Source organism: Ciona intestinalis, chromosome 5 (genome assembly GCF_000224145.3).
Source record: "Ciona intestinalis chromosome 5, KH, whole genome shotgun sequence".
Lineage (NCBI taxonomy): Eukaryota > Metazoa > Chordata > Ascidiacea > Phlebobranchia > Cionidae > Ciona > Ciona intestinalis.
This window is the reverse complement of record NC_020170.2, coordinates 2,399,177-2,413,305: the sequence shown is the minus strand read 5'-3', so window position 1 is coordinate 2,413,305 and position 14,129 is coordinate 2,399,177. Positions and strand designations below refer to the sequence as shown.

General features: G+C 36.4%; 2 protein-coding genes across 4 annotated transcripts in view; both read left to right on the top strand.

The window, feature by feature from the left end:
• The window catches only part of LOC100175084 (unconventional myosin-XV), a 15,381-nt gene extending 12,240 nt beyond the window's left edge, over positions 1-3,141 (top strand). The window contains exons 28-33 of one of the 3 annotated variants that reach the window (XM_026834675.1): positions 1-68; positions 293-432; positions 727-910; positions 1,028-1,111; positions 1,508-1,639; positions 2,346-3,140. In XM_026834675.1, the coding sequence (XP_026690476.1) occupies positions 1-68; positions 293-432; positions 727-910; positions 1,028-1,111; positions 1,508-1,639; positions 2,346-2,393 (656 nt within the window). In that variant the 3' untranslated portion in view covers positions 2,394-3,140. Of the gene's footprint in view, positions 69-292; positions 433-726; positions 911-1,027; positions 1,112-1,507; positions 1,640-2,345 lie in introns of all 3 variants that reach the window. The other 2 variants (XM_026834676.1, XM_002124519.5) reach the window with 2 other exon arrangements.
• A 606-nt stretch (positions 3,142-3,747) lies between these two features.
• On the top strand, positions 3,748-14,009 carry LOC100186851 (sodium- and chloride-dependent GABA transporter 2-like). The gene is made up of 12 exons (XM_009860446.3): positions 3,748-3,815; positions 6,997-7,176; positions 7,359-7,490; positions 8,210-8,465; positions 9,184-9,316; positions 9,852-9,986; positions 10,265-10,368; positions 10,983-11,076; positions 11,204-11,347; positions 11,855-11,992; positions 12,369-12,575; positions 13,166-14,009. The coding sequence occupies exons 2-12, from the start codon at positions 7,038-7,040 to the stop codon at positions 13,262-13,264; spliced, it is 1,581 nt and encodes a 526-aa protein (XP_009858748.2). The 5' UTR covers positions 3,748-3,815; positions 6,997-7,037; the 3' UTR covers positions 13,265-14,009.
• Positions 14,010-14,129: the final 120 nt, after the last annotated feature.

Sequence of the window (14,129 nt, the reverse complement as noted above, 5' to 3'; positions counted from 1 at the left end):
AACGAGTGATTTGGGCTGAACCAATCAGCTTTGAGAATCCATCTCTCATTACCTTCTTCTTTAATCAAGTGAGAGAATTTTCTTTTTTCTATTTTTTAAGTATTTTTTTAAAGTTGAAACTATTTTTAACACTTAAAAAATGTTTCATTCATCATGCCTTTAGGATTAGAAGTGACTACTTTTAAATATATTCGATGAGCTCTGTAATGGCCAAATTAAGCCTAGGCCTTGGTGTAGACCACATGTGTATAGAAAAGGCTGTAGCATGCAAACTTATGTATTTTGCTTATAGATGCTTGATGACTACATTACTGGAAAACTCTTCTATGGTGAAGGGGGTACACACAAACTCTCAAAGTTCCATTTTGATGAAACTGTAAAGTTGGCAGCATTTTTATTTGTTGGCTTTGGAAAGAACCATTTTCCTTCACAGTAAGTGTTACAGTTTATCCTTTTTAACAATTTTGCAAGGAGTTTTAACACCGCGGCCCAAAACATTATATATGCCAACTTTGATGTCACAAAAAAAGAATATCCTTTTGAAGGGCACGGATCTTATAGATTTACTCTGCTGTGGTTATATAGGCCTTAGTATAAACATGCAACTATACACTTTGAGCACAGCACTTGCATAATATCTTACAAAAAAAATTATTTCATGAATATTGCACCATCAAATAGTCATGCTTATACCCACCATAACATAATTTATCATATCTCTTCCAGATCTGACATGGAGAGCATTATACCTCGTCCAATGCTGAAGCAATACGACACCACACTGTGGCATGAAAAAGTGTGTGGTCACATGAAATCTACCCCATCTTGCAACACCCAACAAGCTCAGTGCGAATTTCTTTCCAAGCTGAGGAAGCGAAAGTTGTTTGGATGCTCCTTTTTTGCAGTGGATGTCAGTTGCATTTTTGTATTACATTCATTCATTCATTCGTATGTAAATTTAAATTATTAAAAAATATAACTCAAAGAGAATTTAAATAACAGTGCATTAATATGTTGTAACTATCAGGTGAAACTTGCCAACACTCGTCAGAAACCCGCAGTTGTTGCAATCAACTCAAAAGGTTTCTTTCTCATTAATCCAGATGAAGATGTAAGTGTTTTTCAATTTATAAAGTTTGTGATGTAAAAAATGACTAACTGTTGTGATTTATTTGTAACTAAAAAAGGTAAAAGCACAAATGTTGCAATTTATTTGTGTTAAATACTGATAGCATTGCATTTACATAGTTAGGTCATTTCTTTATTAATATTTCATACATGTGGTATTTTATGTACAATGTAAAAGTTGCCTGCTCAAAATAAACATGCATGCGATTAAGGGAACCGCAATTAGTCACCACTACACCTATATAATATTTTCATTGTGTGTAAAAAAAGGGAACAACTGTAACTAAAAATTAGAACATCAATCAATATATTAGTTGTATTTTTAACAAAGTCAGTCTCGCTGTATATGCAAACAACACATTTAATTTTTGATTTTCAGAGAATCTTTTTGGAGCATAATTTGTCACGGATTTCGAATGTTGACGTTCGGAAAAATAACAAGAACATTTGTGATGTCAAAATCTCTTCTTCAACTGGAGATCCTAACGTGGTCACTATCAAATCACCCAAGGTGATGTTAATAATTAAAACTTTTCTGATATGTGAATGAATGATTTCACTTATTTATGGCTTCTTTGTGGGAAAAATCAAGAAGTTAAAACACATGCCTTGTTTTATACATTTTGCTTATTAGTTACAATGTTTATAACAGGGTCAGTTATTGTTCTTCCAAATAAATAAAAACCAATTTGTCTGACAATGGGTAACCCATTAATGACCACTGACTTGGGGTAACGGCAGATAACAGTCTTAGCCAAGAAAATTAAAGGGGGCAGCCACAAGTCTTAAACTTAAACCATCTGTTTCTGGTTAGAAGGCGAGCATTCTAGCCACCCATGGCACCGGTTCAATGCTTTTTTTTACAACGCTTGCCACAGCACCAATTTACTATATAGTACAATAGGGGGAGATGGGACACTTTAGCACATATTGCCAAATATTTTCAAAATAAAAATAGATGGCGATTTTTGGGTAATTCCACGAATTAGTACTACCATTCCTTTATTAATTGACAACAATTCAAAATATCGCACAACAGGTAAAATTTTACAAATTCGAAAAAACACAAAAAAAGAAAAAAACAAAATAAAGAACAGTCTCAGGTCTGTAAAAAATAAAAAACAGTCCCGTCTGACAAAGTGTCCCATCTTCCCTCACCCTACTATGATTTGTCTTTTTCCATAACTTAATTTTTATATTTTTGCATTTCCCACCAGGCCCTGTTAATTGAGAGCATAATTGAACAGCATTTGCAGTGCAGATGAAAGAAAATTTGAGTAAATAAAAACTGTGCAGCTTGATTGAACCTACAATGATGTCATTATCATCATTTTGTATATTTTAACCACAATGTGTTCGTATAAATACGATGTATTTTATTTTAATCTGTGTAAAACAAGAGAGCTGATCTCTAATGAATGGGCATGTAAAAACGTAAAATTTGTATTTCAAAACCATTCCCTACGTGAAGGTAATCGCATAATTTTTACATAAAAACAAAATTGCTTAAATACGGTTATTTTTAATGATTTAGATAAACATTATTTACTTGCTATATGTCAGATAATGAAATAAATTAAAAGTCGTTCATGTACAAATTACTGAAATTGTAAGTCAATTACAATTTACTACTTACAGCTTTAGTAATAACTATTATGATTTGTCTCCCCATAAAACGTCTGTCCGGATCAAAACTACAGGCAAGGATTAAACACACCCGGGCAAAATGTCCGACATAAAAGTACAAGTTGAGATGCATGAGCCTGCACGGAACGAAATATCTGTAACAGCGCGTCTTCTACAGGCAAGGAATAACACTTCGTAACTGATAATGTAATGTAGCCGATAAGGAAAAATTTTAATGCGCCCCCAATAATCTGTAAATAGTTGGATGCGGATGCGTCAATCGTTGTGGATATGACCATGTTTAGATTTAAATATTGAATCGAATGTGAATGAGTTAATGAATGTTGTGACTTGAAAACGGCAGTCTTTATAACACGGGTGTTCTGTTTCATACACCACGTGCCAGCTTACAAATTACAACGAATGTAACTTCGTGAGTGATTGTTTTTTTCTGTTTGTATGGCTGACAACTTAGATAACCCATACAAGTGACCATCGGGATAGAGCAATTGCTTGCACAAGAACACTTTCGCCAACAATGGTCGCAGCGACGAGCCCTGAACCGATTACCTCTAGGCATGCCCCCTAACATACTGTGCCACGGCGCCGATAAATGCTGTTATCAATGGTTTAACGTTTGAAAAAAATAGGAAGTTCTGCATTTCATCATAGCAAACTTTAATTGCTCGCTAATTATACGATGTAATCTTTAATTATCCTAAAATAAATAGTTAATTATTCACTAATTATATATGTGATTTTAGTAACTTGCAAACAGAACCAAACGGTGTTTTTTGCTTTAGGACTAAATCGGCTTCCCTACATACTTATGGTAACTGTTATCACATTGTGGTGTAATTATTATTATTGGAGCCAAGACGCGGTGCATGCCCTTTTTTGCTTTTTTGCAGGTTTGCTTTTTTCTGTCCGATTAGATTAGGTTCGTGTTAATTGTTATCGTGCCGAGGTAAATGTATCATTAGCAGTCTTCTTGTTTTGCGTCCAATTTTTTTTCTCATGGTTCTCGTTTTGCGTCTAACTATGCAGCTTAATAGACCTCGGTCCTAAAGTAAAAAAGTATAAGTATAATTTTAGTACATATCCGCACAGCAGCTTTTGGGGCTAGTTAATTTCAGTACTTTTAGTACAAATTTGTGCCAGGCCTGTTTTATGGCCTCCTCTCCGTAAAAAATGTGCTTTTTATCGCGTTGTCTGGTTACTTTGGCGAAAGTAAAATGTTAAAATCAAGAGGCAGAACAGGGCGAATTCAAATATTTGTTATCTCAACCGCTGTGGTTTTATGCACAACTGCCTAAGCGAAGCAGAAAACGGGTTTATTTTGGAAGACCTTCAACTAAGAGACGCACTATGCTGGTTTTAGCCAGATTATCGCCAACAAATATGCGAGAGAGATTATGTTTTCTTATATCTTATAAGATACAGGCGTGTGTATATGTTAAGTGAAATTATAGTTCGCTGTAATTATAACTTAACGTGGTCGATAGAGCGTGATTTGTTCCCCAAATGATATAGAAGCATTTTTAGGTGGCCCAAACAGTACACCTTCAATTTGCCCACGGGCGTATGTATGAAATGCTATATGATAGCTCGTGTAACCAACTAAAACTTGTAGAAAGTGAGTACGTCAATTTTGGGTGGTAATTTACATTATGTAGTAGGATGGGGAAAGACGAGACTTTTTTTAAAAAAAATCTCTATTTACGGATATACCTTTAGTTTAGGATGATAGGAAATGCGATTGTTGTTAATTTTTTTCTTTCGTTTCCCAGCCACTTTGTAGTTGTATAGGTTTTATTGCCAAACTTTGAAGAATTTGTTTTTAATTCAATAATTTAAACCTCGTGGGTCATTCAAATATAATATATATAGTAGGGTGGGGGAAGATGGGACACCTTTAACACATAATATCCGAATATCTTGATTGTGTTTTAGCAGTTAAAAACGGCATATGGGAGTCGTAAGGATACGGTTTTATAACTCTTTAAATGTTCTTTGTTTATTAACAAATTAAACGAGAAAATAGAATGAAAACGTGTCTCATCTCCCCCCACTCTACTATACTAATATTTTTGAAACAAAATATATGAAAAATATACATGTTCGGTGATAAGGAATATGAACACTTAAAGTCGATAAATGAGACTTCCTTTTCTTATTTCCCGTGTAAGATGATGTTTCACAGCACATTGTTTAGGTACTGTGTTACAGTTAGTCGGTTATAGGTGCATTTTGTGCGCGCTTTTCTTTAAATTACCTAACATAGGACCTGCTTTGTTGCATTCAATGAACAGTTGGTTTAATGTATTGAGAAAAATGCGTGGTCACACGATGCATATTTTTTATCAGCACCAGTATCCCGCATGGCGCTGCATAATAGCGATAACACTACATTTATTGAACGACTGATATATGAAAAATGCACTTGCGGGTATATAGTACTATGGGGGAAGATGGGACACCTTTAGCACATAATAAATGGGACACCTTTAGCACACACTAAATACCCTGATCGTGTGTTTTAACATTTAACTTTAGCACATAATAAATGGGACACCTTTAGCACACACTAAATATCCTGATCGTGTGTTTTAACATTTAACAACGGTCTATGGGCGTCGTAGAGATACGGGTTTATAATTCTTTAAAAGTTCTTCGTTTACTTCCAAATAAGACGAGAAAATAGAATAAAAAGGTGTCCCATCTTCCCCCACCCTACTATATGTATGAAGGATATGGTTTTTCATTTAGAATTTAGTTTCTCTAATTCGTTGAATCCTTTGTTTGTGAATAGGGAAACAGCAACCGTGCATCCTGTGTATGTGATATATATTTGTCAATATGTTTCCTTTTCCGTTTCTGTCAGTTAAATTAATAATAGGGAGTTGTATACATGGCTTGTGGGGGGTTTAGTCTGCTGAGGCAGTTCGAAAACAACCAACCTATACAAAAGGTCTGTATAGTCGTATAATAGGGTGGGGAAAGATGTCACACCTTTTCATTATATTGTCTCGTCCTATTTGGTATTAAACAAAGAGCGCCCAAAGAAATTAAAAAGAATCGTAGCCTTACAACTACCGTTGTTAATTGTTTAAAAATCAGTCAGGATATTTGGATAGTATGTGCTAAAGGTGTCCCATCTCCAACCCCAGGCCTCCTACTATATATGTGCTGTTTAACAACAACATGCGAGACAAAATGTTGTGTTAAAAATGAACCAAGGTGCTCTACGGATGTCGCGATTTTTTTCCTTTTTTTAAATTCCGTGTTCAGATTCTAATCGCCCTTTCGTAGTAGGGTATGGTGCAAAATTTCTCTAAAAAACTCTACCGTACTGCAAAAAAATTCTTTCAATCAGTTTTACTTAAACCATTTAGGAATTAACCCACTTTAACTTTTGAAAATGAGTCAGCTGAATGTTTCTGGTATAAGCGCACGGGTTTTAATGACCGACACCAATAAACCGAATCGCGTAGAAGTCATAGGTTGATTCGGTCAAATTTATTGGTGTGCGTGCGTGCGTGCGTGCGTGCGTGCGTGCGTGTGTGTGTGTGCGTGTGTTTGCACTTACCACAGTTAATATAGACCGGGGAACTGGCAAACGGTTTCCGCCTTATCAATTAGAATTAGGGCTATAGATCTTTTGAGAGTAAAAGAGAGAAAATGTAAACATATTATTCGATATAAAAAAACACAAAGTAACGCCTTTGTAATCGCCTTTGTCCACTAGAGAAAACTAACGTCGAGTTTATATTGACTATTACATTAAGCTAAAGTAGACTATGGTGTTCAACAAGTTTTGTTTTTAAAATTCCATAAAAGTTATGCGCAAATGCGGTTTCCTCTGCCTAAGTAGAAACATATACCCGCATACAGCAAAAGCGCATGATCCAAAGATACAAATAAATTTTGCGTCTTATAAGAGTGCATTGTAGTATAATATATAATAGGATGGGGAAAAGGGACACCTTTTCAATATATTTTCTCGTATAGAGTACTGTGGGGTAGGATGGGACAACTTTAGCGCTTAATATACAAATATCTTGATCGCGTGTTTTACACACCAAATGTTGGTCTATGGGAGCAGTGAGGATATAGTTTTATAATTCTTTGAATGTATTTTGTTTATTACCAAATGGGAAGAGAAAATGGAACGAAAAGGTGTCCCATCTTCTCCACCCTAATATATACATGTTCATTATAAACGTGTTTCTAACATTGCAGAGTTAAAAAATTAGACGAAAGGCTACTCTGTTCATTTTGGTATGAAGCAAACGATGGTACAACATGAGCCACGTCAAAAATGGGCGAAACCGTTTGACTTTTTATTTTCAACAGTCGGATATGTTGTAGGGTTGGGAAATTTGTGGAGATTTCCGTACCTATGCTTTGAAAACGGCGGTGGTATGTAATAATTACATTTACTATGCTCTTTTTATATGTGGTTTTATTATGAGATATAGTAGTGTGGGGTAAGATTGGAAAACATTAAAAAACAAGCATACTTAAAAAACTATACTATCGTTTTTGATAATTTTCACGTGTAATTTAACGAGTAAATAAAACTCTATTTCACACTCCTGCAGGTGCGTTTCTTATTCCTTACACTCTGTCGGTTATTTTTATTGCCATCCCAGTTATTATCCTTGAAACTTCCTTTGGTCAATACTGTCAACAAGGTGTTAGCAAATCGTGGAATCGAGTTCCGCTTTTTAAAGGTAACTTTAAAAAATCGACATGGAGAATTTATCAGCAGATCATTGAATAAATATATATTAATCTTCGCGTGGATGGAAAATGACAGCCGTTAAATAACATGGGTGTTAATACACCTTGAGGCAGCTTGCAAGTTACCAAATATCTAACTTTGTGGGTGACTAATAAATATCATTCCCAAGCCATTTACGCCGTCCAATGGTAGCAGCGACGAGCTTTGAACCCGTTACCCCTTGGTTGAAGGGAGCCGCGCTGACCACATTGTCACCGCGCCAAATAAATATGCAGATTTAATCATGCAGAAAAGATACCGCCGTGGTGACTCCGTGGTTAGTTGCTCGCATGAGAACCATTATAAAGGTTCTATGCTGGATGCTGCTATCATTGTGGGCGTATATTTCCTTGAGAAAGACACGGAAATTGCTTTGTCCCGGTTGTCTTTAATAGATTAATTGTTAAAACTGTTAGTCATACAGAAAATGGTCATACATACGTTGTAATGTATAAGCCGACACGAGGTGTATAAAATAAAACAAACATGACTGCTGTCCTGCAACGCGAGGATAAATAATTGCCATTTATTCGTTAAGGCAGGTTTCATTCATCCATTTATTTTGTAAAACTTTATAAAAATATTATAGAAGAGTCTTGTATTGAACCTAAAAGCTCTTAAACTACAAAAAATTTCCGAACTAGTATTTTTTTAACTAACAAATTGCAGGGGTGGGACTGGCAGGAATGATCACCATATTTCACTCAAGTGTCTACTATGTCATAATTTTGGCTTGGGCAGCTAAATACTTGGTGGCAAGCTTTCAGTTTCCACTGCCTTGGACAAGCTGTGGAAACAGTTGGAACACAGAGAGCTGTGTTGAAGTTGGTCGACGTGATGTGTTAAATGTAACAGGTAATATTGCTTATAACGATCCCGGCCGAAATACTTCTTTGGAAACTACAGCAGCTGAGGAGTTTTGGAGGTAACTATAGTTTGGATAAATAAATGAAATATAAAAAAATATAGGTCCACATTCAGTGGCGCAGCCAGGGAGATTTAGGGGGTCGCGACCCCCCTTATAACCCCCCCAAAAGAATGTTTTTAACTAACCCCCCCTCTCTTTTTTTTCTGGCTGCGCCACTGTTCACATTATTACAATCATATAGTGTCTTTATATTTAGCGTGTCTACCTCTAACCGCTTCAACCTAGTGGTCGCTTTGTGTTGTCTAAACTCTAAACTGTTAGCCATATATAAAACATTCATAAGTCTCTAAAATACTTATTCACGAAGTTACGTATATGTATGGTAAAGTGGGCACTGTAACTGCCATGCCATGCGCGGACAAATAATAAATAAGTTATATAGTAGGGTAGGGGGAGATGGAACACCTTTTTAGTCTATTTTCTCGTCCCATTTGGTAGTAAGCAAAGAACGTTTAAAGAATTATGTAACCGTATCCGAACGACTCCATTGGACCGTTGTTAATTGTTGAAAAAACGATCAGATTATTTGGATATTATGTGCTAAAGGCGTCCCGTTTTCTCCCACCCTATTGTATATTTCAGTTAATAAATATTGGTCTGGAATTGTTATATGTGTTGTGTTAAATCCTGAGATAACGCATATTCGACATAATATTTACAATACCTAAATATTTTCAGCGGTAAAAACGAAACTTTATGTAAAGTTTTATTGCAGCAAACAAGTTTTGCAAAGTTCCGATGGAATTGAAAATATCGGTTCAATTCTGCCAGATCTTGTTTTGTACTTCTTATTGTTGTGGGTTGGACTTTACATATGCACCTTTAAAGGAATCAAATGGTCAAGCAAGGTATACAATTGGTATATATGGCCTATACTGAAAGAGAGTTATAGTATATAGTGCGTATAGAAGGGTGTGGAAATATAACACTTTTTGATTCTATTTTTTTGTCTAATTTGGAAATAAACAAACACATGAAGAATAGTAAAACCGTATCATCACGACTCCCATATAGACCGTTGTTAGTTGTTTAAAACACGATCAGGATATTTGGAAGGTATATGTGCCAAAGCTGTTCCATCTTCTCCCAACCCTATAACTTAAACCTGACATCAGTAAATCTATATACTTAATACAGTTTTGAATTAACTTGAAATACAATTCATATGTTATATTCTGTTATATACGGGTGATGCCCATATACGGTAAGACACGCCAAGGCGTCTTGGACATGTGCCACAGTTAGTCCGTTACCCCAACATCCAAAAATTAATGAATCGTAAAACGAACGTAACTTTATCGTACTATTTTTTTCACTTTTGCATCACATCAATACGTTGTTATATATCGGGTTAATAATCTGCACTATTCCTATTTTCTTAAGATCGTGTACGTGACTGCGACGTTGCCTATTGTTCTAATTATCATCATATTGGTCCATACTTCCCAATTAGATGGAGCCAGCAACGGGATCTACCTTTACCTCACACCTAACATGACGAAACTTGCCAACCCCTCTGTAAGTTTTACCGAAAATTGTAGACCTCAAATCATTTAGTAGAGGAGATTGGTCACCGTTTCATTCGTTTTTTGGCCCATTTGGTAGTAAACAAAGAACATTCAACGAATTATAAAAGGTTTTCTTACGACTCCCATAAAGCGATGTTAATTGTTTAAAATACGATCAGGTTTTTTGGATATTATGATATAAAGGTGTCCCATATTACCCCGTGGTACTGTACTAAAATTCCCAGGGAAAACGCAGTAATTTAATGCTGCATTGCTATTTCTAAACAGGTATGGATCAGTGCTGCGACCCAAGCCACATTTTCGTTTGGCAGTGGTCGTGGCAGTATGCTGGTTATGAGCAGTTTCAACCAGTATAACCACAACTTCTTGAGGTAGGTTTAGCTCGGCCACAAAATTGTTATCAAGATTTTTCGGCGCCATGTCTTAGCGATTCTGCGACGGCACCGTAACCGAAGGATATCAGATTCGATACGCTAAAACTAAGCGTTTATCATTGGCGGCCGTAGGCAAGACACTTTACAGCAATTGCTTCACCCCCCCATAGTGGTCACAAATAGGCTGTTCAGACTGACAGGCATACAAAAAGTAAAATCGCACACAATTTTACAAATATGGTTTTACAAAATTTACAAATATAGTAGGGTTGGGAAAGGTGGGAGACCTTTTTATTCTATTTTCTTGCCTCATTTGGTCACAAACACAGCATCCTAAAACCTTGTCCTAACGGCTCCCAGAGACCATTGGTAATTGCTTAAAACACGATCGGGATATTTGGATATTATGTGCTAAAAGTGTCCCAGGTTATCCCACATAGTAGTATACAAAAGCTCATGTATACAAGCGGGTACGAAGTATACAAGATACTCGTGTTATAACAACTGTCGTTGTCCAACCACACGATGTTAAAAATAACTATACCATTCGTTTTTTCATGTATGTTCATAAGAAAATATTGTATTTTTCATATTGTACCAAACTATAACAGGGATGCAGTTACCATTGGTATTTGTGACACAGTAGCCAGCTTCCTTAGTGGATTCGCTGTATTCGCTTCACTTGGATTCATGGCAAAGCAATTGGTAAGAACCAGCTATACTCATACAGGCTGCACAAAACTTCTGTACTGTACATTTTAAGATTCAATCATGTTTTGCAGTTTTTTTGTAAAATGTTTAGATTTTTATTTCAAATTTTCTAAAATTTCAGAATACAACAGTTCTTGATGTGGCCAAGTCAGGACCTGGGCTTGTATTTATTGCACACCCACAAAGCATTTCCCTTTTACCTCATCCTCAAATCTGGAGCTGCTTGTTCTTCATCACATTAATACTTCTCGGATTTGATTCAGAGGTAGCACAAACTTCCAAGCTATATTTGAATGAATATAATATAGTGGGGTTGGGGAAGATGGGACACCTTTAGCACATAATATCCAAATATCCTTACCGTGTTTTAAACAATTCTTTGAGTGTTCTTTGTTTACTACAAAATGCGACGTGTCCCATGCAACACCCCCCACTGTACCCTACTAAATATATAATATCGTATAGGCTACCTAAAGTATCTGTATGAATATGTCATCTACAGTTATTTATGTGTGTATTTCACCTGAAATTATATATATATATATATTTATCTTAGTCAAATTATTTATCTGTATTTCTCACCAAAAATTATCTATATGTATATATCCAACTCGGTGCTTCCCAAACATTTTTCTCGTTACCTCACCCGTCTAAAATTTTCCGCTATTTTTCACAGTTATTAGTATAATAAGTTCATAAACTGGAATACTCTCCACCGTTTGGAAAGCCCTAATCTAGCCACGCTTTTGATTTTGCAACTTCTTTGTGACAGTTCGTGTTCCTGGAGGTTTTTGTCACCTTTATTGTCGACTGTTCATCGCGTATTCGTTCCTACAGATGGCACCGAGAAGTTACAACCGCTATTGTCTGCACTGTAATGTGCCTTATTGGTCTTTCGATGGTAACAGAGGTAAAACAATTGCTGTTTGAATGAATGAATGAATGTAACTTGTTTACCCATGCTTACCTTTGCACGGCCGGAAAACGACAGTCGCGTTATAGGACGGATGTTCTGTTTCATACACTTTGTTAACTCTACTTACGAGTTACCACGTACATGTGGGTTATTGTTTCTTCTGTATGGATTTAAACAACCCATTAGTGACCACTGAGTTGGGGGAATTGACGTTAAATGTCTTGCCCAAGGACACATATGCCCACAATGGTACCAGCGACAAAGTCTTGAGACCATACCCCTTTAGATTGTGTCGCGCTAACCACTATCCACGGCGCCGGACATTGTTTAAAATATTGTTTTGTTCTTTGCTAATTACCTCGTTTCACAGGGTGGAATTTACGTTTTTGAAATCTATAACAACTATGCTGTGGCTGGGTGGTGTCTGTTTCTTCTTGCTACAACAGAACTTATTGCTATTGCTTGGGTTTATGGAATTGACGTCCATTTCCGTGGAATGACTGACATGCTCGGTCCTTTTAGAGGCAAACTGTATCTGAAGTTGTGTTGGAAATACATTACGCCTTCGATATGTTTGGTAAAACCGCAGTGTGTTTATGTTTAATCATATTGAATGAATTAGTGGCGTAGAATACATCGCCACTGTGTATGTCTATAAATAAAATTTATCTTATATCGATTTCAGGCCACGTTTAATTCGATAACACCGAATTAAAACCTATTCGTGAACTTCAATACTAACATCAATTGACCATCATTTATATTTTATAATATTGCATATGTAACTTATCCTCACGTGGCCGGAAAACGGTAGTCGTTATTACACGGCATACATGGTAACTCGTAAGCTGCTGGAATGAGGTGATTATCACCCGTGTTATAACGACTGTCGTTTTCCGGCCATCGTTTTTCCGGCATTACTTATTCCTGGATATGCAGTTTATATTAAGTTAAAATCGAAGAAGACGTTTTCAGAGGTAAAAATTGTAAAAGGGTGCCGGGGGGAGACAGGACACCTTTAGCATATAACATCCAAATATTCTGATCGTATTTCAACACACAGTCAAGAAAATGCTGGTTTTTGCTGCTATTTGTACCCCATCTTACCACTACATTTCTGTATTATGCATTACGTTATAATGTTAAACATCTTTATAAAACTTTCAGCTACGTCGAGTGTTACCAAATCAGATGTCTCTAACCACAACAGAAAACAATCCAGAGGAAGTTATACTCAAGTTATGCGAAAAAAACGAAGAGCCGTGATATCTCTTTTGAACATCGTACCCGATATGGCATACACTATACATCATATATACAGATATGTACAATGCAAACCAACACGAGTCCTGGTAGTTTATAAACTTACTGTAAACCAGTTTCGGTTCATTTTCACAGCATACATGTTCATACATGTTTTAAAAGAGAGTTAATTCCGTTAGAGTAACTATAACAGACATATAATGTCGATTTTTTTTATTATATCAGTGCTATTCAACCGGTGTGCACGGTGCACCCTAGGGTGCACCAAAATATGCCAGGGGTGCACCAGTACAGAAGGGTATACAAGGGTGCATCACAAACTTTAACAATTTTCAGCAATAATACTCAGTTTTGAACATTTTTAACCAATTTAGCCACTTTCCTACATTTTTTTTATGAATTCTATATCTTGCATCACTGGGAATTGCGAAACATCATTAGTTTTACGTTAAAGCAATCAGGGGTGCATGAGTTTGTCGCAACAACTTCAGGGGTTCATCAACCCAAAAAAGGTTGAGGAGCACTGTATTATATTACCTACATGCATTTGTATGTATATTATTTGCGTTAGTGCCTTCGAGCAAGCCGTTTGAGCGAATGCTTCGTAGCCGAAGATACCGTGTTCGAGCTCGATGCTGCTATGCCATTACCTCTAAAATTCTATTGCCACAAAATGATAATGTTGCAACTAACGACTCGACACTGGGTAGTTTTAATCGTCGGTTCTACAATAAATACTGAAAGCTTGCGAAGTCGTATGCAAACCCATTTCCGAATCGGTGGCTGTACACAGTATCCGGCATAACTTGGGTCTGGCTGTACACAGTATCCGGCTAAAGGTGGCTGTACACAGTATCTGGCATGCGAA

Bases quoted from the DNA above. Each gene is read 5' to 3' on its own strand.
- LOC100186851 (XM_009860446.3), top strand. From the start codon at position 7,038: ATGAAGCAAACGATGGTACAACATGAGCCACGTCAAAAATGGGCGAAA. The intron at 9,317-9,851 runs GTATACAATTGG...TATTTTCTTAAG, and splicing joins GAATCAAATGGTCAAGCAAG to ATCGTGTACGTGACTGCGAC. The intron at 11,348-11,854 runs GTAGCACAAACT...TCTTTGTGACAG, and splicing joins TTCTCGGATTTGATTCAGAG to TTCGTGTTCCTGGAGGTTTT.